Source organism: Fringilla coelebs (assembly GCF_963513975.1).
Source record: "Fringilla coelebs genome assembly, chromosome: 5".
Taxonomy (NCBI): domain Eukaryota; kingdom Metazoa; phylum Chordata; class Aves; order Passeriformes; family Fringillidae; genus Fringilla; species Fringilla coelebs.
Genome location: NC_140033.1, coordinates 52,204,894 through 52,227,932, shown reverse-complemented (window position 1 = coordinate 52,227,932; position 23,039 = coordinate 52,204,894). Strand labels below are relative to the sequence as shown.

The 23,039-nt window shown below is 45.1% G+C and overlaps 1 protein-coding gene across 2 annotated transcripts in view; it reads right to left on the bottom strand.

Annotated features, from left to right (window-relative positions):
- Positions 1 to 15,974, bottom strand: part of SYN3 (synapsin III) — a gene marked incomplete at both ends in the record, with an annotated part of 163,734 nt that extends 147,760 nt beyond the window's left edge. For both annotated transcript variants that reach the window (XM_084206630.1, XM_084206631.1), the window contains 2 exons: positions 3,830 to 3,887; positions 15,658 to 15,974. In XM_084206630.1, coding sequence (XP_084062756.1) covers positions 3,830 to 3,887; positions 15,658 to 15,974 — 375 coding nt within the window. The remainder of the gene's footprint in view (positions 1 to 3,829; positions 3,888 to 15,657) is intronic.
- Positions 15,975 to 23,039: the final 7,065 nt, after the last annotated feature.

Genomic DNA, 23,039 nt, shown 5'->3' with positions numbered 1-23,039 from the left:
CCTATGGTATAATTGGTATAATTTCTCCTCTTCCTCAGTACGCTGTGGTTCCTAATGCCTCCTGCCCTCTGGCCAATGAAGAACTGAGGAGACAAAAGCAAGATTTTTTTTTTTTTTTTTGTGAGAGACTAAAAGCAATGTGGTCCACTCCCATGGCACTTTAAGATTCTTCTTTAAGTTCAACTTAGCCTTAGAGCCATTTATTCAAATTTATGCTTTTCATTTCTAAAAGAAATTTTTTAGTATTTGTATTTCCAAAGAAAAGCACTAGAGATGCATACACTGCAGTTCTGAAAGCTAGAAATCACCACACAAGTAAAAGCAACAATGTGGATCAAAATCTAAGCAGCTTATTTTTAGCATGAAATAGAGATAGTATTTTTAGACTCAGCTGTTCTCTCAAAGCTTAGAGCTTTACCCATACTGAGTAAAACTTAAACCACCAGTGTTTTGATCAGAATAGGTCAGATAGATTTTCACTTTTGGATCAGTGTTTCAATCAGTCTCATGAACAGCTATCATTACTACAGAAGTGGAAAAATACCCAAACAAGCAAAATGTAATCCAAACTGCCTCCATAGAAAAAGAGGCCATGACTCAGGAGAGTGCTTGAACTGCCTTTACACCACCAAAACCTTTCACCTCCCTCCCTGCAGCCAGCAGGAAGAAAGCAATAGCACTGCTTGCCTGGTTTCACTAAATGGTGGACAATAATAAGTCCTTCAGCCTTTAAAGCATATTACAAATATGATTTCAGTGTTACACTGAAGATCAGAAGAGAAGAAACAAAGGTGCAAACAAAGCCAGGCTTCACGTTAATTTTCATGAATGGCAGGAGAGTGGTGTACACACTACAGTGCCCTTGCCAGCTCTCTCCTCATCCCCTGGCACCAGGTGATGCCCACAGTAACCCCTGTCTCTTCCTGGGGATAATGGATGCGAAGAACTAGGGCCTGGGGTTGCTGTCAAGGTGTGCAATTCACTCAGTGTCAAAGAACCAGAAAAGAACCTTACTGGAGAGTCCATGAAACCTATTTTCATACGAGCTGAGACTTGCAGAAGCAGCTCCCTGAGCAGCAGGGTGACATTTAACAGCCTCTTCCCTGTGTATTAGCCAGTGTCTAAGATGAACTGGATTCACCTCTTGCAGTAACCTAGTATCTTCAAACATCTGCCTGTTTCTTGAATTCAGCTGCAGTGAGCCAATGCGTTCCACAGAGCTGGGTGTGGGGGACAGGCAGAGCAGGACAGCATGATCACATATGTCCTGCATTCCCCAGAGGAGGGGGGAGGCAGCCTGGAGAGCTGGAAGGGGGGCAGAGACACTGCTGCTTGCAGCACTCCTGCTCCATTACAAATAAGGGATATCACGGCTTTCAGAGAATATCACCTACTATCCTGTTCTGCTTCCCCCACAGATTGCTGAAAGGGCTTCCTTAGAAAGAATTAAAATGTAACAGAGATGGATATGAAAGAGGAGAGAAAAAGTTCAGACCAACTACTGAACAGCCTGGAAGAATGGCAAATGAGTTAGCATGGTCAGTAAAAATAAGGCAATGGCTTTTTCCCAGTGTGGTTTTCCAAGAGTATTTAACATTTGGATATTTCCTTTCATTGCTTTCTGCCATTCAAACTTCTTTGTTATTTAGCCTTTCAGATCAAAAGTGGTTTTTTGCCTATAAAATCTAAAAAAAGTTCCTAAGGCAAACTGCATTTCTGGCTGAGTTAATAATGTGTGGTTATCTGATACAGGATCACATGGAAAAATGAAAAACTAAATGAACTTACTGAGCAGACTAAATGGTTCAAGAGGTGCCTAAGAGTCAAAGTATCTGATGGAGAGTTTATTCAGAACTGAACAGCCAGGTTAAGGCTTGTGCACCATGGCACAGCCTGTGTGCCACTTGGGGGAGAGTTACAGGAGTGAAGACTGTGTGCTGGGAACTCACAGAGAAAGATGTGGACTGTGTTAATGAGCCCAGTAATTTTATTTTCTATTTTTTAAGAAAACTGTGGAAGAACATTCATTTTTCAGGTAGAGAGGGTCAACATTCAGCTTCAGGGGACCAGTTCTCACAACAGGTTAGGCTCCTGGACTGCTTGAGGAAGAGGTGAAGTTAGGAAGGCTCCAAATAAATAGGGTAGGAGCAATGAGTGAAAATTAACTATCAAGAAATACTGAGCAAGGATGGATGGACAAAATAAGAAGGGAAGAAAAAGCCAGAGTCTGAAGGAATCAGTGCCTCTCTCTTGACCTTAACAATACACAAGAGGGGCCTGGGGTCAGATTCAAGAACTGCCCTTGACAATGCAGCCTCTGTGTTTCCCTGGAGAATAGTGATCCAGCTGGGAAAAGTCATCATCCCTTCTCCTTCTGAGGTCTGGAGGAGTCAAGAGCAGCTCCCTGCCCACTAAATGGAGGCCAGGCTGCCTGATCTGAGTGGCAGGGAGGGGAAAAGTGGAAATAGCCAGGATCCTTGTTTTCCATTCCTCGCCTCTCCTACCCACTGGGGGTTTCATTCCCTTGGGCAATGCTGCAGTCACTATTGAAGGAAAGCTGCAGGGGCTCAGCCATGGTCCTAACCAGCGAAATTGCATTGTGGTCTTTGCTTGGAGCAATTTGTTGCCTCATCTGGAACGTGGGTATTCAGCCTATGTGAAGGATTTCAAGAGGTAAACTGGGAAAGCCTCCCTACAAGAGCCCATGGAGACATGTGATAAGCTACCTGGTAATGGTGACAAGGGTCACAGCTTGGTCCCCCATCAAGGATCAGGAGTCCACTCCTGACCTTCTGCACCCACCAAACACTTGAAGGCAGTTTCTTTATAAGGACTACGAGTGCAATAACATCTGAGGAGAAGGATTATGAGGGGAAAGGCAGAGCCTGGAGGTTTTGGAAGGAATTCACAGGCCATTTTGAAGAGTACCAAGTCTAGCTTTGAACCTGAACCTGCTTTGAATGATGGAGAGGGTTGGATCAGAGGCTTGAAAGGAAAACATAAATTATTTGGTTTCATGCTTCTAAGTGAGTAGCATGATTTGTAAATTTTTAAATTTTTCCTGTTCTCTTTTAGGATAATTGCTAAGGCAATTAAAGACTTTGATAAGGAAATGCCAGGAAGAAATATTCTTGCTAATGCCACCTAGACTGACAAGTGTGATATCAATAAAAAAGACAAATCTGTCCCAGACACAGTTTGATCAGAACATGTGTGCTCATGAACAGTCATAGAAAACAGGACAGGACCTCTTTGAAAAGAAAAGAAACACCTTTTCAAGGGCAATGGGTCCTGAGAAAGTCTTCAAAAGCACTGCATTAATAATCTGTACACTCACACGATGCAGAATCCACAGCCTTATAAAAACAGAAAATATCAGGTCATTCAAACAACGTTCAGCAGCTTTCTTTACCCACCCAAACATTTTTATAGTCCTAATGAGTATAAAACAAGAATTTGGTTCCTTCAGGGCCACCTTTTTATCTCTACATCTCTCTCTTCTTAGGCCTGCTTTCAAGTTGGGTGCCTGCAGATGATTATTATTATTAATAATTTCTCTTTTGGCAACAGCATCCAGTCTCAGTCCATATGGGACTTTTTGTGATACACTGCACCAACAGAGAGAGCAAGGGACAGACCCCAACATGAAGAGGCTTCAGTTGAAATGAATATTTGGTGCCAAGGTTAACAGGGAAGCAGACTGTGTCCAGTGCCCAGCGGAGCACATAAAAAACCAGGCTATGGACCTCATTACTGTTGCTGGGACAGATTACCTCTGCCTAGCTGTGTCCACATACAGTCCTTAGAGAGAAATTCACTTGGCACTGACCTGTTCCACTCGGATATCAAATTCTCCATTCACCTTCTTCCCCTGGAAATATTTGCTCCTGCAGAAGCAACAAGAGAGATAAACATGGTTAAATAAGATTTTTGGCTTTCATTACATATGATTTAGCTTCTGCATTTTCCTTTTTTGATGAAGAATTTCTATCCGGGTCACAGCATGTTTTTCTAATTCCTATCTTGTTTTACCTTTCTGTTCTCCAGGAGAAACCTGCCAAGCCAGATGAAAACCACATTGGAAAGTTCCTTCAAGGCTTGTTACTTTTTCATTTAGTTTTCAAACTGAAAACCAAATGTTCTCTTAATCTTTTCCAGGGAACAACTCTGATCAGTGGTTCCTTGCTATATCTCATTTAATACACAATCTTTATTCTCTAAAAGGAGAACAACATATGGCACAGCATCGGGAAATTCTTCTGATGTTGAGCAAGGAGCTTTATCATCACAGCTGAAGTACTTGTGAAGCCTGTTCTCGTGCTCTCTCACTCCAGAGCTGCTTTCCACTTCTGTTCCTTTTTGCTGTTGATTTGGGGAAACTTGTATCTGCATCTCTACAGAGTCACTGATGAAGGATCTCTTCTCCTGCACAGAGAAACTGTGTTTGCTTTGGGGTTGAACACAGCTGTGAGAAGAACATACACCTTCTACCACTTCTGTTCCTATCTCCTCACACTATGCAGACTACAAAGCACTTCTAGTAGGTTATTCATGCAAGGGGAAGGCTGACAGTAGTGCTGGAGAAGTAAACAGAGGAAAAGGACAGGCAGTTTTAGCTTTTTGTATTCATATTTATGTATAATGCCCTTATATTTATTGGTCACTGGGGAAATTGACGATATAAATTTCCCAGGGAATATTTCTCCCCAATTCTTCCTCTCACCAAACAAGCTTGACAGAAGAAAGTATGAATTTATTCTGTCCTCCTCCCCTATAAATTTTAAGGAGGCCATATAGGCTCCAAAGGGCTCTTCTATTTGGAAAGCATTGAAAACAGTTTAGCCCTACAAGAGCTGTTTCCAGAGACAAAGTAACTCTGGGTTCTGTTTCCAACTGGCAAAGACAGGACAGAATAAAGAAGTAAAGGAAAATGAGGGGAAGCCGGCTTTGCTCCCTATTTTATAGTATGAGAGAAAAAAAAAAAGCTGGCTCGCATTTTTACTATGTGTCTATTTGTTCCAATAAAAAAAGGAGAGACAGTAGGAAGGCATTTTTCCCCATGGCTGAATCACATCAGTTTATAGCTGCGTGCTCCCCTCCCCCAGAAATGTGATGTGTAAATAAAAAAGTTGTTTTGTCATTCTGGCTCAAACTGTAGTAAAAATTTTTCGTTATAATTGAAAAATACATTAAAAATTACAAAGGCCTTCTGCTTAATTCCAACAAGGATATCTGAATACTGTATCACACTTCCCTTCCCAGGCAGCCCATCCATCAGCCTGTAAGACTTCTGCACAGGTGAGGGACAATGTAGCAGCCAGGTGTAACCAGGACCAGGTGACTCGAAAAACCCCTGTTTGGTATAAAAAACAGATCTCTGCCCATTTTTCTTTCTTTCTTTTTTTAATTTATGAGCATTGCATGAAAAAATAACTCAGCAGACAAGCTAAAACATCATGCCTCTAACAATAAACAGGAACTCTAAATGCACTTAATCATTCTATTAAATTTCTGGAGGCATGGCTCAAGAGGGCCTGGCAACATTCCTCACTCCTAAACATTGGGGATATTGCTGGAACCAGTGACTTCTTAAAAACGGCAATAAGCTTTCAGAGGGCTCACAGGAACTGCTCTGAAATTTGAGGGGTACTATTCCCTGGTACAAGTTTGGTTTTATTCCCAGCATGCTTATAATATATATTCCTTACCCACATTTATGGAGCACACTTCCTCCCTCTATGGCCTCTCCTCTTTGTTGACCAGCTGGTTGCAAACTCCTTGGTGATGCTTTGCTTCAGCTTGTAATGAAGTGTGATGGACCACAGTCCTCAGCCTGGTTCAGAGGCATCAAAGAGGCTTCCACTGCCTGGTCCAGGAGATTAGCCTCCACACAAAACCATCTTTCTGCTCTCTGCAACACTGTCTAGGCTTTATGGGTGGCCACAATGAGGGTGCATCCAGCATTAGGAGTTGCTGGAGTAGTGCAAGGGACCTCAGCTTAGACACTGTGTGACCTCTCTCTCCTATCCCTCTTGCCACAGTTTGTCTCATCCAATGTCCCTAGAACTTCCCTTAAACAGTAAAATATATCACTTTCTTCCCAAAACAGTCCCCTAGGAAGCTGAACCTGCTCTGAGTGTCTCTGAAGGCTACAGGTGCTAAGCAATTTGCAGCCAAATACTTTGGTCTGCCCATCATTTTGACACAGCCCAGGGTAAGAATAAAACATTTCTTACTGAAACATCTCTGAAATGGATGGAGTGGTTTTTTTCAATTCTCACGTGGGGTTTTGGAGCCCACGGGCAGTAGAGGCTATCACAATGAAATGAAAAATGGCCTTAGCATCCTCCTGGAGCCCCTCAAATTTTAAGCCAGCTGGAATCATTACCAATGCTGTGGATGTATCATACCTCTTGCAAGAGACTCCTTTGGTCAGTTCTGCACAATGTCTGAAATGGCTTGTGGTCCTCACAGTGGGCAGGAGACAGAGGAAAGGAAGACCACGCTGCTGTGGTGGGGATGCATGAGAGAGACGGAGGTTTCTGGCAGACTCCTGGTTGTACAAGACATTTGTGGATGGCCTCTGCCCCAAAACCACCTGAGCAAGTCTCTTCCAGACCTCTGTCTAGGACCTGACTGCTGCAAAGTTATCTGGGCAGCTTCTAGTGCAGCAGAGAGCTGTGCCCAGAAGACCAGACCAAAAACTTTCTGGGAACCTTGGAAGTGTCCCCAGCCACCTTCAGGTCCCAGTGATGAGAGGAGCAGTAAAGCCCCAGGAGAGCTTAATGTCCCCATCTTGGGACACTGGGCAAGCCCCTGGCCACACAGACCCAGTGCCTGTCCCAGGCAGTCTGCAGCACTGACCACTGCTTGGCTGGCCCCCCTTCCTTTAAAGGATGTCAGATGTTCAGCCCAGCAGAGCACAGAGCTGTAATTTGGCTAGGCAGGGTGCAGATGGCTGGTGCGGTTGCTGTGATCTCAGTGAGTTAGCATGTAAACATGTTTTGACTGCAGAAAACTGCAGGGCCATGCTCAAGAGCAGCTCCTGGGTGGGATTCATAGAGCCAGGCAATCCACTGAAATGTGGCCCCATGGATGGGGAGGGAGGAAGCTCTGTGATAAACAGACAAATGTCTGCCTGGCTTGCAGGAAAGAAGCTTGCCTCAAACCCCTCTCTCTTTCTGATTAAGAACCTGCATGCTCTGGAAAAGGATGTATTTTGTGGGTACAAAGGCATCAAACAAACTTAAGTTTTGCTTTCTGCCCAGCCCTGAAACGATTACAGGGAGATGAGAAACTCAACGCCTCTTCTTTTGAAGTAATCTGGAAAGGATATAAGTTGATTTTATAGAGGTATTCTGTAAAATAGCCCCAGACTACCTCAATTACCATGGTTGGAGGAAGCATATACAACAATTTTCTGTCAGATATGGAGTGTACCTTTACCAGCAGTAGGGAATAATAAATCATTTTACCTCCCATTACCTACCTCAGGCCAATTCACAGATTTTCAGATCTTCCTAGGAGAGACCTCAGTGGAACTGATACAGCAAATATTGGAATGATGTCTTGGAAACTGGGAATCCATTTTCCAGATGAACTAATAAGCCTGAGCCCAGATCCCCTGTGATGTGAGTGAACCCTGACTCACACCTCTATCACTGTTCAACAGAGGCTACAAACTCAAGAGCTGGCTTGTACCTCCAACCCAGAAATGGGCTCTCCTCATGAGACCATGCAAAAGAAGGACACTAGGATATTGTAATGACAAATTCCTCCAAATCCTCTGACTGAGCTTGTGCCTCTGGATCAAGACACAACAAGCAGAGAAAGCCAAGCCAAACTTTGCATGGAAGCCACTTGTCTAGAGCAGGAAGCAGCATTTCCTATGCTGGGGAGGGGCCAGAGCAAAACACAATGAAGAGAGAAATGCACAGGACTCTTGGGGAGAGGTGGGCAAGCGAGCGAGTGGAAGAAAGAAGGAGAGAAATGGCAAGAAGAGACTCGGGTAAACAAACCAAAAGGCATCCATGGGTAAATTCTGGAATGATCTGCATTATTTCCCTGGCATCACATTAGACATATTTCTCTTGAGCCCTTGGGAAAATAAGGCCTGTAATTTCTTTCTGAATTATCTAGGAAAAGGCGAAGCCCCCTGGTTTGGGTGTGGGGGCACCTCAGGGAGGGTGGGGAGGTGGTGAGCTGCTGTATAAAATCCCCTTGTCAAAGGGCCTGGGGGCCCGAGTGATGCACAAGGCACTCACTGTATGTCCACATTGTCTCCTTCATAAAAGGGGCTGAGACTGGGAAAAAGAAGGCAGTTTCCAGGATACTGGCCAGCAGCTGCTGGAATGCCCCGACCCCCCCAGCCCCTACACGCTATAAGGGCAGCAGGGAGGGGAAGGGGGAGGAGTGCCTTTTTTTTTTTTTCAAGGTTGAAAATGAGGAAGGTTTTCCTTTCAGAAGCCAGTTCGTACTCGCTCCACCACTTTTCCCCACTTCAGAAATTCTCAGCCGTACATAGTAAGAAATTTTGAGATGGTCAGCTCCTAACTGCCCAGGGCATAGGGATGGGGAAAATCACTGCATAAATGCTGAGGTCTGCAAATTACTGGAGCTTTCCACATCTACTTTGGCCCAGAGACCTTTATGCAGTGTTCAGCTCTGAGATGGACTGGTTGGTAATTAACACTTATTCTGCAAGAGTACCTTGGGGCAAGGGGTGAGGGCGTCAGAATGGTGAATAAGAGTGATGGATGTGTGCTTTGACACCTCAGAAAACAAGGCTTGAATTAAAAGTTGGATGGACCAGAATGCAGAAAGAAAGAAAGAAAAGGTATTCACATTGTACATGCTGACAGGGAAGGATCAGTGAGCAAATCTCGGGTTGGTGGTGGGTCAAAAGGTAACCCTAAATACACTGATACTTTTCCAGGAGCTCCATAGAAGTTTCAGCTCCATCCCTGGGGCACAGCAGTGCTGTGACCAGCTCTGCTCCTCCCTGGGGCACGATCACCTTGCTCTTGGTGCTGTCACCACCTGACTTGCTGCGGCCACCGAAGAGAGCGCCAGCTCCACAGTGCTGCAGGTGTGTCCTCGGTGTCCTCGGATGGGCTGTGGGAACAGACTTCCTTTGTTGCCTTCTGGGAAGAACCACAAACCCAGCCCACTCTGATTACTGTAAAATCACCCCCAAAACATAATTAGTTATGGGATCACATCAAGGGAAGGAACACCTCGCCCGAAGGGGGCTGTGCTGGGCTCTGATGGCAGGATGGATTAGGGTTTTTTTGGATAAAGGAAGTCCTCCTGGTGAGGTCCTTGATGAGATCTGAGGTCCCACCCTACAGGGCTGGGAGGATTTTCTTGGCTTGAATGCAGATGGCAAGGGAAGCATTGGGGTAGCAAGGGAGAAGTGTTTCTAACATCTTGCCCTGTGAGTCCTCCCTTTCTGAAGGCCTGTGTTCCGGGGAGACCTGGCTCGGCAAGCCAGCAGCACTTTAACCATTGCAGGCACAACCATCCAGGCCACTTGTTCTATTCAAGGAATTGTGGAGTCCCACACAATTGTGGCCTCCCAGCATCTTCCTATGCCACCTCCTGCTCAGCAAACAGGGGTAATCAAAGCCATCCCCCTCCAAGAGCAGAAGCACTAGTTAGTGCAGCGCTATTGCATTTGGGCACAGCTTTTTGTGCTTCTCCGAGCTGTCAGAATGGGAAGGACACTTTGCTGTAGGTCTGGTCCCCCACCCAGGCTGTGCTGTGGTCACATTCCTCCTGCCCACAAAGAGCTGGGGGTAGGAGGGTAGGGGGTGGAGGTGGGGTGCTGCATAAAGTACAACATGAGGCAGCAATTTGATTTTTGTATTCAAATAGTGCATTGCTGGAACATTTCCAAGTCGCTAAATCTAAAGCTAAATCTGAAGCTAAATCTGGAGCTTTTTGCAAGGGGTATCAATTTTTGTTGAGGATTTTGCAATTTTTTTTTCCAGCCTACTTCAGTTCTCCTTGAATTTGAGGAGCAGTGGAACTGGCCTAACTTGGACCAATCCTGGGGCAGGGCTGTGCACTTTCAGGCAGGAGAAATCTGGCTCACAAACCTTGAGAAATGTATCTGAGGGTTGGGTTTGTTGGATGTTTTTTAATATGTACAGGACCAGGCAGGACATTCTGAGGTTAAATTCTATGCGTTTATAGGATCTCTGGTAAAGTAATTAAGGACCCAGGTTTGACTTGCATTAGCATAGTTATAGCCTGGTGGGGAATGTTTTCCATATTCCTTGTGTCTATTTTTGTAACCATACTAATCCTTTACATTTCTGTATCACCTTTCATTTAGGGAGACTAGATCCCAAGATACTTTACATATGCAGGAAAAAAATACAGACAGACATGACGGTGCTGTACCTCAAACAGATTGAAAAGTGATGCGATAAATGCAATTTTTATGAAAACTTTTGATAGCCTTGTCTCCTTTTCACCCCTATGTCTGTATGATCCCAGGTGTACATATGTGCAAAAACACACACACTCATGTAACACAAACTTGCCTCCACTTTCTGCTTTCCACTTCTCAAAAACTGGAATTTGGCAGGAAGTGTAGGAAAAAAAAATATTTGGTCTTGGGTAGACAAAGCTAAGTGATGAAAATATAAGGGCTTTTAAACCAGACTTGTGAAAATGTGAATTTTGTGTTTAAGTTTTTTCAAATTATTGCTACATTGTTGCACAGAACTTCTGAAACATTAAAAGCTCACTACTATGTAAAAAAAACTTATTCATAATAATCTATTGTCAGTGACCATCATGTTAGATGATTTGGGACTTTCCTATCAGGAAATATGGACAAAAGTTTGCAATTTTACCAGCAAATTCCTAAATTAGAACTTAAACTCCAAAACGTCTCTTTATGTTTAAGTGAGTGAAGTACAGGAATACTCCTCTTAATAGGAGCCTTAGTATATCACCTTCAGCCTACTGAAAGCACGAAATGACTCATGACACTCATTGAATATTTTTTAAAGGAATTCCTTGAAAAAAATCCCAGTGTTTAGGAACTCCCATGATACTAAAATTCAGTATTAGACTGTTATTATTCACAATCAAATTTTAGGCAAATGACATATTTAGGGCTCAATATTTTAATGTTTCAGAAGTAAAAATCATTTTCTTTTTAAAAGAAGTTGATTATTTCCTTTGACCAGTATAAAACAGTAATCCTGTCAAAGCAGTCCATAATTAGACCTGAATCATCATGTTATTGTTACACAAAGAAACATTTCAAATGTTTTAAGAAGATTTAATTCAGTGCTAATCACAGTTTCTCTCTTCCTTGATCTTAAAATTTTTGGAGACAGTATGTTCAGGCAGATTTGGCTGCGAATTAAAGAGGAGATAAAACAATGCAATTTTTATATCCTCTGGGACTTATTTTTTGGTGAAGCATTTCACAATACTCATGTATATAATAATCACAATGCTCAACTGCTGCACACAGGGCACTTGTATTTTGGGCAAGGCAGCAAACACAGCACTGTGAGCTCTGGAAACAGCCTGAAATGTGAACAAATCACACCAATGGCTTTGAAAAGCCACGTGGGCTATTTCACAAACGCAACTTAGATATCCAGCAAGTGCAAAAAGAACAACTTTGTTATGCTGTCTGGTCCAGAAAGCAATGCTTTTAGCATGTGTGGCTAATAGGAGCCTTAGCTGTGCTTGATCACTTCCCCCATAAGCTGTTTAAAAGCGAAGCATTAGGCTGGAAAGCTGAGCACTTTCACAGAGGATGGGGGTTAATAATTCACAGTGCAAAATCCTGTTTGATCTGCTGAGAAATCCAATCCAGCTAGAGCATAGTTTTGTTTAACAGCATGGTGGGCGAGGAGGTTGCCAGAGGTGGGATGCTTCCCTCCTGGCTGAGGTCGGGCTGCTGGAGCTGGCCCATGTGCCAGCACCTGGAGTTCTGCTGTGCCCCTTCCTCAAGGTGAGCTCCCTGGTGCTTGTGTTTAACACACGCACGTGTATTCATGTCTGAGCCCCATTTTCTCTGGCAGCTGCTGTAGGTGAGCTGTGGATGCGTTTTTGGAAGTCTCCCAAGGCACAGATACTCCCAGCCCAGCAGAAGGAGCCTCAGTCTCCAGGTGGAGGCTCCCCAGCTGAGAAATGTGCCAGTGGTGAGAGCAGAGAAGTGAGTGAGCTTTTCCCTGGTGTGGTGATGCACAGCTACACTCACTGCTGTGCCTGCCTCTGAGGGCTGCCTGTCAGAGCCAGGAGCACAAGGGAGCTCTGCAGGTAGGATTTTCCTCTCGTGCACATCCCACACATGGCAATTCACTGCGCGCTTCCCTGCAATGTCTAGACCTGTGCCTTTGAGGAGAATGGAAAATTTGTCAAAATGTTGCCACTTTACCAGAAAGCTGGGTGAGTTCCCTTGTTCTTAGTAGAATGTACCTTTCTTTTACTGCTGCTAATGCAGAAAACAGCTGATCGTATTTTGTGGGACTCACATTGTTCTTATAGTACTTTGCCTCCGGAATAAACCAGAGCATATTGCATGTCAAGAACGTCAAGGATTTTATGGTGGAAGACAGGCCATGGATTCCCATGGATGCTGTTTCTTTCCTTCAGACCTCTGAGAAATTGAGTGCTACACTGTGCCATCAGAGACAGAGTAGCTCCTCAAAAATAGAAAGGATTGTCATTTGTCCCTTTAAAGTGCATTTGACATGCACTTGCCTGTTTGGGTTGTTAAAGCATTTCGTCAAGTAATTGTGCAACACCTCATCCTAACCCACAACTGCAGCCCTTTGCTGTAATACAAACAGTGATGATAAATGAATGTCTGGCTTGGCAATATTGCTGCAGTCTCCAATTCTGAGAAAGTGTTTTCATTTAGAGAAGAGAAATCAAATGGCAGATTCCACTGTCTCTCACCCTTCCTGTCTGTGAACAAGCTGGTCCTTGTTTGTAAACCCTGTGTAACTTGCTCTGGGGGAGGAGGCAGTGTGGGAGCCCCTCACCCTTGCAATAAGGGCAGCACGTCAGTAGTTATTTCTAGGGGATTTTTTTAGTTAGCTATTTCAAAGGGAGAAGGAAAGAGTTTCTTGAAAACCAAATACAAAGTTTCCACAAGTAGAAAGACCAGAGCAGGCAGGGGTGAAATGCATTACAAACATGATGCTCTTTCCAAACCCAGAATCACCAGCACAGAAGTAACAATGTGCTGTTGTTCACCTTCCAAAGTCCGGGGCTGTTTCTGTACATGATGCAGAGGGGATGGTCAGAATCCCTGGATAATCAGCTTTGTCAGCTGGGCACTCACAAGGCGGACACAGCTTCCTGAGACTGCTCAGCCTGAACTCACATAGCACCCTGGCTGAGAACAAGAAGGTGATTGGCGTTGCTCAGAAGGACCTTACCAAAAATAAACATCCATGGAGCCATGGAGTCACTGCTCTTCAGTGCTGCTCTCAGGGCTCACTGAGCTTCCTGAAGACACGTGGCCCACGGGAATGGTTGCATTGCTATGCTCTCTCAGAAAGGACCAGCCTTTACACAGGGGAAGTTTCTGGGCATGTATTTCTGTCCACGCTGCAAAGAGCCAGGGCAGGCAAGGGTTAGTAATGTTCTCTCCTTGTTTTTCATGTCATACATACATCAGTGCATGATCATGAATTCATACACTAATTTTGTACAGTGTCCTCACAGCCTTAGAGAAAGTGAAGGCAGGGCTTCACAAGCAGCATTTGATACCTGCAGACTTGTGAGTTGAGTCAGAGAGCTGGGATAAGGGAAAGAGATATCCCATCATTCCTAGAAATGTCTAAGTTATCGGCAGCAGAGGAATAGCCAAGACAGCAGGATGTGAGGAGTGCTGAGAGGAGTGGAGCAGTGAGGACAGCATGGGTAGCCTTGCTTAAAGGAAGGTGTACTTCCTTTTCATCTATCCCAGCTGCTGCTCCCTCAGCAAGCTCAGCTCACAGACCACAAAGTCTGCATGACAGAACAGCAGCTGGGAGATATAAAGGCAGGGATTCAAATGAAGTGTGTGTATTTTAAAACATGAAAACCCTGCAGCAGGGTCCAACCCTTCCTTGTCTTTTGCCCTGCCCTGACTACCCCAGCACCATTAATCTCAAGGAAGAACTAGATTGGCCTTTGAACTAGGGCTTTCCTCTCTGATTACAGTGTTTGGACTACACAGCGCTGGTTTAGCCCCAGATGCTGGAGCATTGAAGGCACGCCCATTCCCAGACGGAGGATGCTGTGTTAAGGGACTGCCACCTGGCAGCATCTCCAAGGAACTGCAAAATCACTTCGCAGAGACAGAGGTTAGTGAGCATCAGCCTGCAGGAGACTCGTGGTGCACCCAGGAAAGAGAGATCTGCTCTGGTTGAGCCAGACTGATGTTGTTGACTGATGGCCCTGGTATGGAGGGGCTGCTGCTGTGATGAAAGACACTAGGCCAGGGAAACATTCATGGTGACAACCTTATCAGGGACTTTCCCACTCACTGAAGAAGTTGTTTTTCCTTTGAGAAAAATCCCACTGTTTTCCCTCTCTTACTTCAAGGTGGCTGAAGATGCCTGGCGTAGTTGTACTCAGTCATGGTCTCTTTTTAGGTCAGAGCTAAGCTTTTGATTTATGAAGATACACCTGAAAAGGTAGGTCTCACCTTGTCCCTACTCTTCTAGTTAAACAGAGAAGAACGAATGTGACAACTGTACTCAAAAGTGGTGTGGGATGAACAGAAAAATAAACCAGTCTCTCTTGAGCAAGACCCAATAAGGCAACTTCCTTCATTTTGAAGTCTTCAATACTGCCCCCTTACCTGGGCTACTCTATCCTTCTTTTGTTTTGTGACAAGCTGGCAGATGAAACAAGAGCATCTTCTCAACACATTCTCTGGATATTTCCCCCAGATAAGACTCGCAGACAGGTTGCCTAAAGCTTTCTAATCCAACTGAAGTTGAAAAGGAGCATACAAAAGGCGGTAAGTAATTTCTGTAACATTTCAGAAGACTTCAAATGGGAACACTTTGGAAAGTTTACTGTGCAACCTAATATCATAGGGAACAAACCTCCAAACTTTTGTTTGTAAAGAGACCTGCATGAACTGAACATATGTGAGGCTTAGCTGAGCCTGAGATGCTTTTGCCACACTTAGCACATGAAGAGCCCTTGACAGGTAGTACAAAGTTTGGTTATCTTTTCATAATTCATGTATAAATTTGCATACAGAAAAAAGCTCAAAGGAGATGGAGAGCTGAAGAGATTGAGTCACTTTTTAGAGTCAGCACAGTGGATTAAGGTCCTGAATGACATCATTAACACACCTTCAGCTGTGACCTCATAGGATCATTGCTAGCTATGACATCTTAGCTAAGCCTGCCGAGCCAAGAACACCCTATGTGTGTTCATATATTAAGGCTATGAAGAAGTTTATCAATGAGTAACAAATGAACATTTTTTACCAAGAAAGTTATGAAAAATCCCACTCTGCCATTCACACAAGTTGTCTGACAGACACCAGACACCAGCTGGGGGCCAGAGCTGGTTACCAGCTCCAGTGAAAGCGTCTGTGCAGCCCCTGCAGATTATCCGTGATTCCCTGAGAGCTGGGGCTGAATTGGCGAGGGATGGCGGGCGACTCACCAGTCCGTGTGCGCGTCATCGATCACCAGCAGGACCTTGGGTTTCTGTGCCACGGGGGGCGCGGGGCCGGCCGAGTGGTCCATCAGCCCCGCGGCCGCCTGCGTGGTTTGCTTCATGGCGCTGGAGATGGAGCTGAAGATGCTGCTGCCGGCAGAGGAGGAGTGCGAGGGCTGGGGCGGCTGCAGGTGCTTTCTCTCCGTGGCAGGAGAAACGGGGGAGCTCGTGGAGCTGTCGGGGCGCTGCAAGTCCATCATGTAGCCATTGGGCAGGTTGGCCACGAAGCTGCTGTCTGAGAGGCGCCGCCGGAGGAAATTCATCCTTGCAGCGCTGCGGGGAAACTTCGTCAGCAAGAGCAAGGCTGAACAGGGCTGTTACCAGTCCTGGAGGATGCCTCTGAGGCTGCGTGGGTACTTCCTTAAAGTCCAGGCAGGCAGGCTTTACCCCTTGAAATTGTGCTGGAGATATATGCCTAATTTTGTCAGCTATATTTTCCTTCTCTCCTGTGGGAAGAGAATCAAAGGCATACCTGTGAGACACATACTGTGAAACCGAGTTAAGTAACCCCCTTTTGGTCTCTTAGACAGGTACCTTAATCAACAAAAGAAAGGACTGCTGGTTGCTATGCAGTATTCCACACTGCTGCAGTCAAACAATTAGGACAAAATATGTGTCACCATTCTCACCCCCAAACATTTTCTGGTCTGTAGAGACCAGCCTGCACTAACTAGCTTAGGGGCTAGCAATTTTATCACTGTGGACAAAGAAAAAATTACTCTGATAATTGTTAATTTTAAAGCACCTTATTTCTGGTATTTTGTGTGTTGAAAATTACAGAATAACTAGCAAATAATCCAAATGGATATAAAGTTGTATCATCTTTGGTAGGCTTGTGAGCAAGGTTCTGAATGTAAGGAACAAAGGTCCAAAATTCAAATTGGATGTAAACAACAAATAGCAGAATAATTCCCATACACATTTTGATCAAGTTCAGTGACAGAAATTACACTTTTCTGCCCCTCCTCCTCTCTGCACTCAGACTCTGAGCCTGGTCCTTGCTGGTGGTTGTTTGGTAGATACTAGCAGGCCATCTGATTTTAGAAATTCACTTGTAGAAATTTTGCAGGTAGTCAAAACTAGAAACTTGGCTGTCTAATCTTCACACTTTTTCCCCTGTCATTGGTATTTTTGGTTTGTTTGGTTGGTTTGTTTTGTTTTAATGAGAATTTATTCTGTTCATCTCTTCAAATGAGAAAACTAACATGATGAAATATAAGTATTTGACTCTTCTCCCTTGACCACGGTATGATGACTTTGTTTTTACTCAGAATACTAAGTATTTCAGCAATTAAATAATCTCACAGTTAAAAAAAATCCTTTAGGCACACCCCAGAAGACAGACTTCCACAGTAATTTCCTGAGAAATTTTTATCTGCTAGGACAGCCTTTGAGTCTTGGTTGGTGAGATTTAGGGGAAAAACAAAAAAATTTATTACTGGTAAAACAAATTTTTTGAGACCTACATATTTGCAGCAACAAAAATGAGTGTTATCCCATACATCAAGTGAGATGAGTCTCATGCATCCGTGGTATCGTTGGTTAAATTATGCCTAACTCCCTTCAAGTCTCTTTGAATGACCCCCTGCAAATACTGGAGCTCCTTGCATTCACCTTGTTTGGTCTCCCTTACTGCTGACCCTCTAGTCCCAAATTCTGATTGCCTCCTGATGGCAGAAAATTGTCTTGCCCCAGTTGTCCAAGAAAACGAATTATGAATCTCTCTCCTGGAGCTGTGGGTGAGAGCTCATGGAGCCACCAAACAGCTTTCTAAAAATAAGTGCTAATTTATTTTCACCTACAGGGATTCACAAAGCTTTGCAGACAAAAGAGTCAGACCAGTCCTGGTCCATATTTGTCATAGCCCCCAAACCCTTAGAGAGGCTCAGATGAGCCTACCTGGAAGTAAGCAAGCTACAAAAACCCCCTTGGCACATCCCCAAATCTTGCTGTCCATCACCACCCTGACTCTGCAGGCATAGGATCCATCCAGAGCAAAGGGCTCCCTGCTGGAGCTGCTGACACTGGCAGATTAGAATAATTTTTCTTTTGATTTCTGAGCCCTGGCAGTGCAAGTCCTCTGGCTTTGCTGGAGCCTGGAGGTAGTCTTTTCCCAGGGAATGGCTCAGGAAATCTTTAATGACTTCCTGCCACATTCACAGTCGATAAGGTATCTCGGGGTATTGTGCTGACTTCCCGCCTGGTCCCGGTGCACCCCGTGACTGCACAACATCAGCAGACACACACCAGGGAGCACTTCAGGAACACTGCCTGCAGCAATTGTTCCAAAAAGCAGGTAGTGGAGAGTACCCATGACTTGTGAGCTAGCTACTCACCCCCAATATACACCCATACAATACTTGTCCTGCTGCAGGAATGGTGAGTGACAGCTCTGAGCCATCCAGTGTTACCTGTCCAGGATGATCGGGGGGGAACAGCCTACAAAGGCTTTGGGGGATTTACATACCAGACACTGGGTAAAAACGTGCTGTGCTGCCCTCTCCTCTCCTCAGGCACCTGTGTTTTCTCCTTGCATAACACAAATAAGAAATATCCCCTCCCTTGAGTGAGTAGGTACAGTCCTGGTTAGAGAGAAGCATCCCAGAGATCTGCCCACTGTCACAAGGGCTCCAAATGAGTACCCCACTGCTGTGTACAGCTATTAGGCACGCTCCCTTCTCGGGCCTTAGCTGGCAAGGTGTGGGGCATAAATTTGATACTGGTCTTGGGAGAAGCACTTGCAGCACAGATTCCTGCTCTTTGCATGACTTGCACAGCATCACAGAGCGGCTGGCTCCTGCTGTGGCAGCTCTCAGCCACGGGAGGGAACCTGCCCCCAGCCATACAGGCTGGACAAGGCTCTTGTCACAAGCCAGTAACCTTGGGACAGAGTCCATGAAGACTTGCATTTTTGTCAAGGTGCTTCTTCCTCTCTGCCAGGTGTTTGCACAGCTGCTTCCTCCCTGAGAGATTTCCACTCTCCAACTGAACACGGGTAAGTTGCAAATCATCAGCAAATAAATAAATGGGCAAATGTCTCTGCTGGGCCCTGCAGCGAGGGAAGAACAGCATGGAGGCTTGTGACCCAGGGTGTCCCAAGGCTGGGTAGGGCCAGAGTATTCCGTGAGGGGCATGGAAGGCACACAGCTTTCCTCTGCAACAGGACTTCCCAAACTGTGCCCAGCGCTCACACTAAACAATTTATCATACTTAGTGCAAGGCCATGACCACTCTCCTCCTGGACCCTTTTAAACAGGAATATTTGCAGTGACCTGTCATTTTTTTTTTTCCACCAGGGGTTTCGTAGTGGGAGCTGTTGCCCAGGAGATGCTGGGAGCTGGCAAAATTCTCTTGTCTAGAGAGTTTGGAATGTTGCACTTAGTCTGGACTTTCCCTCTGCTGGTTGGTACAGCCTCCACTATCTGCTAAGACTGGGCTGCATGCTGCTGGCTTGGGAAGGAAGGAGAGGAAACCTAAGCTCTGATGTCACAGGGAAATCTTCCTCTGGCAAAGCACATGGAGGTTAAAATCAATGGATGACACTGCTGCAGCAGAGAGCAACGCCTGGCTCCACTCTGGGGTTCCTGTCAAGATCCTCAGCTTTGGGCATCTCAGGGTGATGGTCCTCCTCTCATTACATGCATTTCCATTTTTCTAATGATCTGTATAATGTAATTTTAAAAGGGTTTTTTTGGGGTTTGTTTTTTTTTTGGGGGGGGGGGGCTTCACTGTATCGATTTGTCAATTGCCATTAGTGCCACCACGGAGATCTCTGCAATGGGAGCAGTGCAAACTGCCAGGAGCTTTTCTGCCAGCAGTTTACACTGCTTTGATTGCTGGAAAACCTCACAGTCTGCTCTTGCATCACTCACACTTACTGTTATTTAACTTTCAGAAGTAGGTGTTTTCATACAGGCACAGGCTGAGTAGGTCAGGACCTCGTTTTTCCACTGCTTGAAACTCTCAGTGGACTTCCTGAGGGCTCAGCCTGTCAGGCCAAATCTGGCTCTGTAGCTCTTATGCAGCACAACATCCACACAGTGCATACACAGATCTTACCCTGGCAAGTGAGCAGGGCTGCAATTTTAACAAATGCAGGAGCCTACACCTCCATCAGAAGCAAGACAGATCTGCTGAGTGTTTTTTGTCACTCCAGAGCCACAGGCAGGAGAGCTGCTGGCTCCACACCATCAAGTGGTACGTTCCCTACGGCTCACACGGAGACACAGCACCTACTTAATGCTGTGCCAGGCACAAACCTGCCTGCAGGAAGGGAGCTCCCTGCACAGCTGGAAATACAGCCCATGGGCTGCTTCCAGACCAAGCAGCAGCTCCTGCGGCGCTCCTCAAGTTGCAAGACAAGCAGCTGCTTCTCACCAAGCAGGAGTCATCTGCTGCTGAGTGCAACAGCTGCTCCTGAAAGCTAGCTGGGAAAACAGCACCTGGGCATGGAGCTGCAGGCTGGGGATCTGCTCTGTACTTCAGGGTGGGGAAACACTAACTGAGGCACAGGAGAATGAGTGAGTCCTGAGGAAAGAGAGACAGGAAGAGGAGGAGGAGGATGAGAAGGCACAAGCAGAAAGGGAGGAAATAAGCAGGAATAGGATTAACCAGCAGACAGTGCAGAAATCCCAAAAATGTGAGCACAGTCAGGGAATCAAAAGGGAACAATGTGAGCAACCAAAGGAGGCAATAAGGAGGTCACTTGGAGCTGACCTTGAAAACAACAGCCAAGAGGTTGGCACTGTCAGCCCCTTACCAACAGGCAGTTCAACTTCCTGGCTGATATTTTTGGAAGAGCAAGGGAGGATATGCAATCTACTCTCTCAGCACACTGACAGCAGCCAAGCACCTACCTGCTTTCTCTCAAGGATATACTCCATGGAGTCACAAGTTATCTCAGAAAACCTGTTGACATGTGTTAGAAAACAAGGACAGAATGTTCACTTAAACCTCTTGTTGGGTTATTTTCTGATGTGCAGCAGTGTCCAGAGGGAACCCAGCTCAGCTGGCTGATAGCTGTTACCCATGCTTAGATTTCCCCCGAGCTTCCCCTTATCTCATGCTGTCAAGTAATGAACTGACACAACCACACCAACCTGCATCTGATTACTGCTCTTGGCAGAGCAGATTACTGCTCCTGCTGGGAGCAGCAGGATGGAAAAACACCGCAGAGAGATTATCCCCCACCTCACCATTAGAGCCTGCACTCTTCCCTCTGCCCCACGGTGGGTGGGAAGGGGAGGGGAAGCTCCTAACCTGGCAACAACCATTGACTTTCACTCCCTCACATCCATTTTGCAGATCATCTTCAGCGTACATTCAAGTCTTAATACATTCCCATGGATGCCTTTCTGCCTTCAGGCATACTGACATAACGTGGGAGTCGACCTCTGGGAGGGACAGCCATGTTAGGAAACTCAAAATCCAGCTGGATGCCTTTCCACATGCAGTATATTTTTTAAAACTGGATTTTCCACATTTCTAGTATATTTCAAAGAGAGGAAAGCAAGATGCTATTTATTATTGTCAAGCTTTCAGTGTTTCACCCTGAATGGTTTCTGTGTTTCAGCATCCTAAGCTTGGCATAACTTGGCATTTCTTGGGAAGAACTGAAAGCACAATAAAACAAATTGTTCTGAAATTAATTAGAATTTTTGTTGGATTTTTATTTCATTTGCCACAGTCCTGGGTTCAAGAGGTTCACGTGTTTAAACATTTCTTGGTATTTTTCAGCAACAGCTGAAATTCCGTAAATCAGGAAATTACAACAATGTGGGTAAGAAAAAGAAAATGATACCCCACCAAATACTCCACATTTTGCAAACCTGAAGCACATACAAAAAGCATAAGAATTGGAAAGACTGTATGCCAGCCCAAAGAACAGAGGGAAGCAGAGTTTCCATGCTGATTTTCAGTTTGCAGAGAGCTTTCCCAAACACCAGCAACAGAACACAGCTCTAATGTAGACACTGGTTTAAATTTTCCAGAGCATGTAAAAGCACAAACCCCACTGACACCAGCAGAGCTATATGCTGTCTTTTGAGGCAGTTGTAGGAAGTCAGAAGCCAGCAGCTGGAGGGGATGCCAGGGCAGGGGAGCAGAAAGTTCTATCAGGACAATAATCCTACCTGGGACCCGAGTCTCCTGCTATGTGTTAGACAGCAGCTCACCAGAATCAGAGAATGGCCTGGGCTGGAAGGGATCCTAAGAATCATCTAGGTCCACCCATCCTTCTGTGGGTTTTCACAAGAGGCCAGTCTGTTGTGCATTCGATTTCTCTGCTCAAGCACAGAGACTGTCAGAGATGGTAGGATGTCTCTCTGTCAGAGGCAAATCACAATGTTCAACATGCTTCACTAAGCCACTGAAACATAGAAAGGTGCAATAATTCCATTGTCTTATTGCTGCATTCCTGTAGATCTTAAAAAAATCCTCTCTGTATGCTTGGGTGGCTATTTAACTGGAAGTTTGGGTTTCACAAATCTTATCTGTATTTTCCTTTTGCAAAGCTGCCGGAGCTTTCTACACAGCAGTTTCATGGTAGGGGGCTGCCTTATCTCCTGAAGATAGTGGGGGTGTGCATATCAAACCAAGTGCAAATGGGACCACTTCCCAAGAGCTACATCCTCATTTGCACAGCAAATGAGTAAGTCTGCTTCCTCTTTTGCCTATTATTTCATAATGGCAAGTGAGGAAAAGAAGATGGGGAAAAACAATCCGAGGTGAAAAAATGCCTCTGTAAGATCATCAGACTTTCAAGTAGATTGTGAAGGAAGATGACAAAAGCCATGAAAAATAGTGAAAATTTTTCTAGCAAAAATAAATCTGAATATTATGATAACAGTCTCTGGCTTTAATATCCCCCAGGAACAAATTACAACGTGCTACTTCTTGGAAACAATATATTATTTCATCATTTTAGTCTCACTTTGGAAATCCTGTTGGCACCTAATGGCTGTGGTGTTGTCTCAGTGCTAATATCCTCTTGTCAATGAGCTCATGGAGGCCTTTTGTGGCCTGTCTGTTCAGCACCAATAATTGGTTATCAGCAAAGCCAGGCCCAGCACAACCGGAGCAGGCAGTGTGTCTAATCCTTGAATGCCACAAAGTCATCTCCATCTCAGAGTTAGTTGAGTTTGCATCCTGGCTCCATTTTTTATTTCCCAGGAGTGCTGTGGTCATTCCTACCCCAAGCAATAGCGACACTAATGCTTCCATTAAGGCTGATGGTTACACACATTGCCAAAGTGGCTCCTCGTGGTGATACTGAAGGAAAGCAGGAGACAGCAGCACAAACCAGAGAACTTGTAGAGATAAATGCTCTG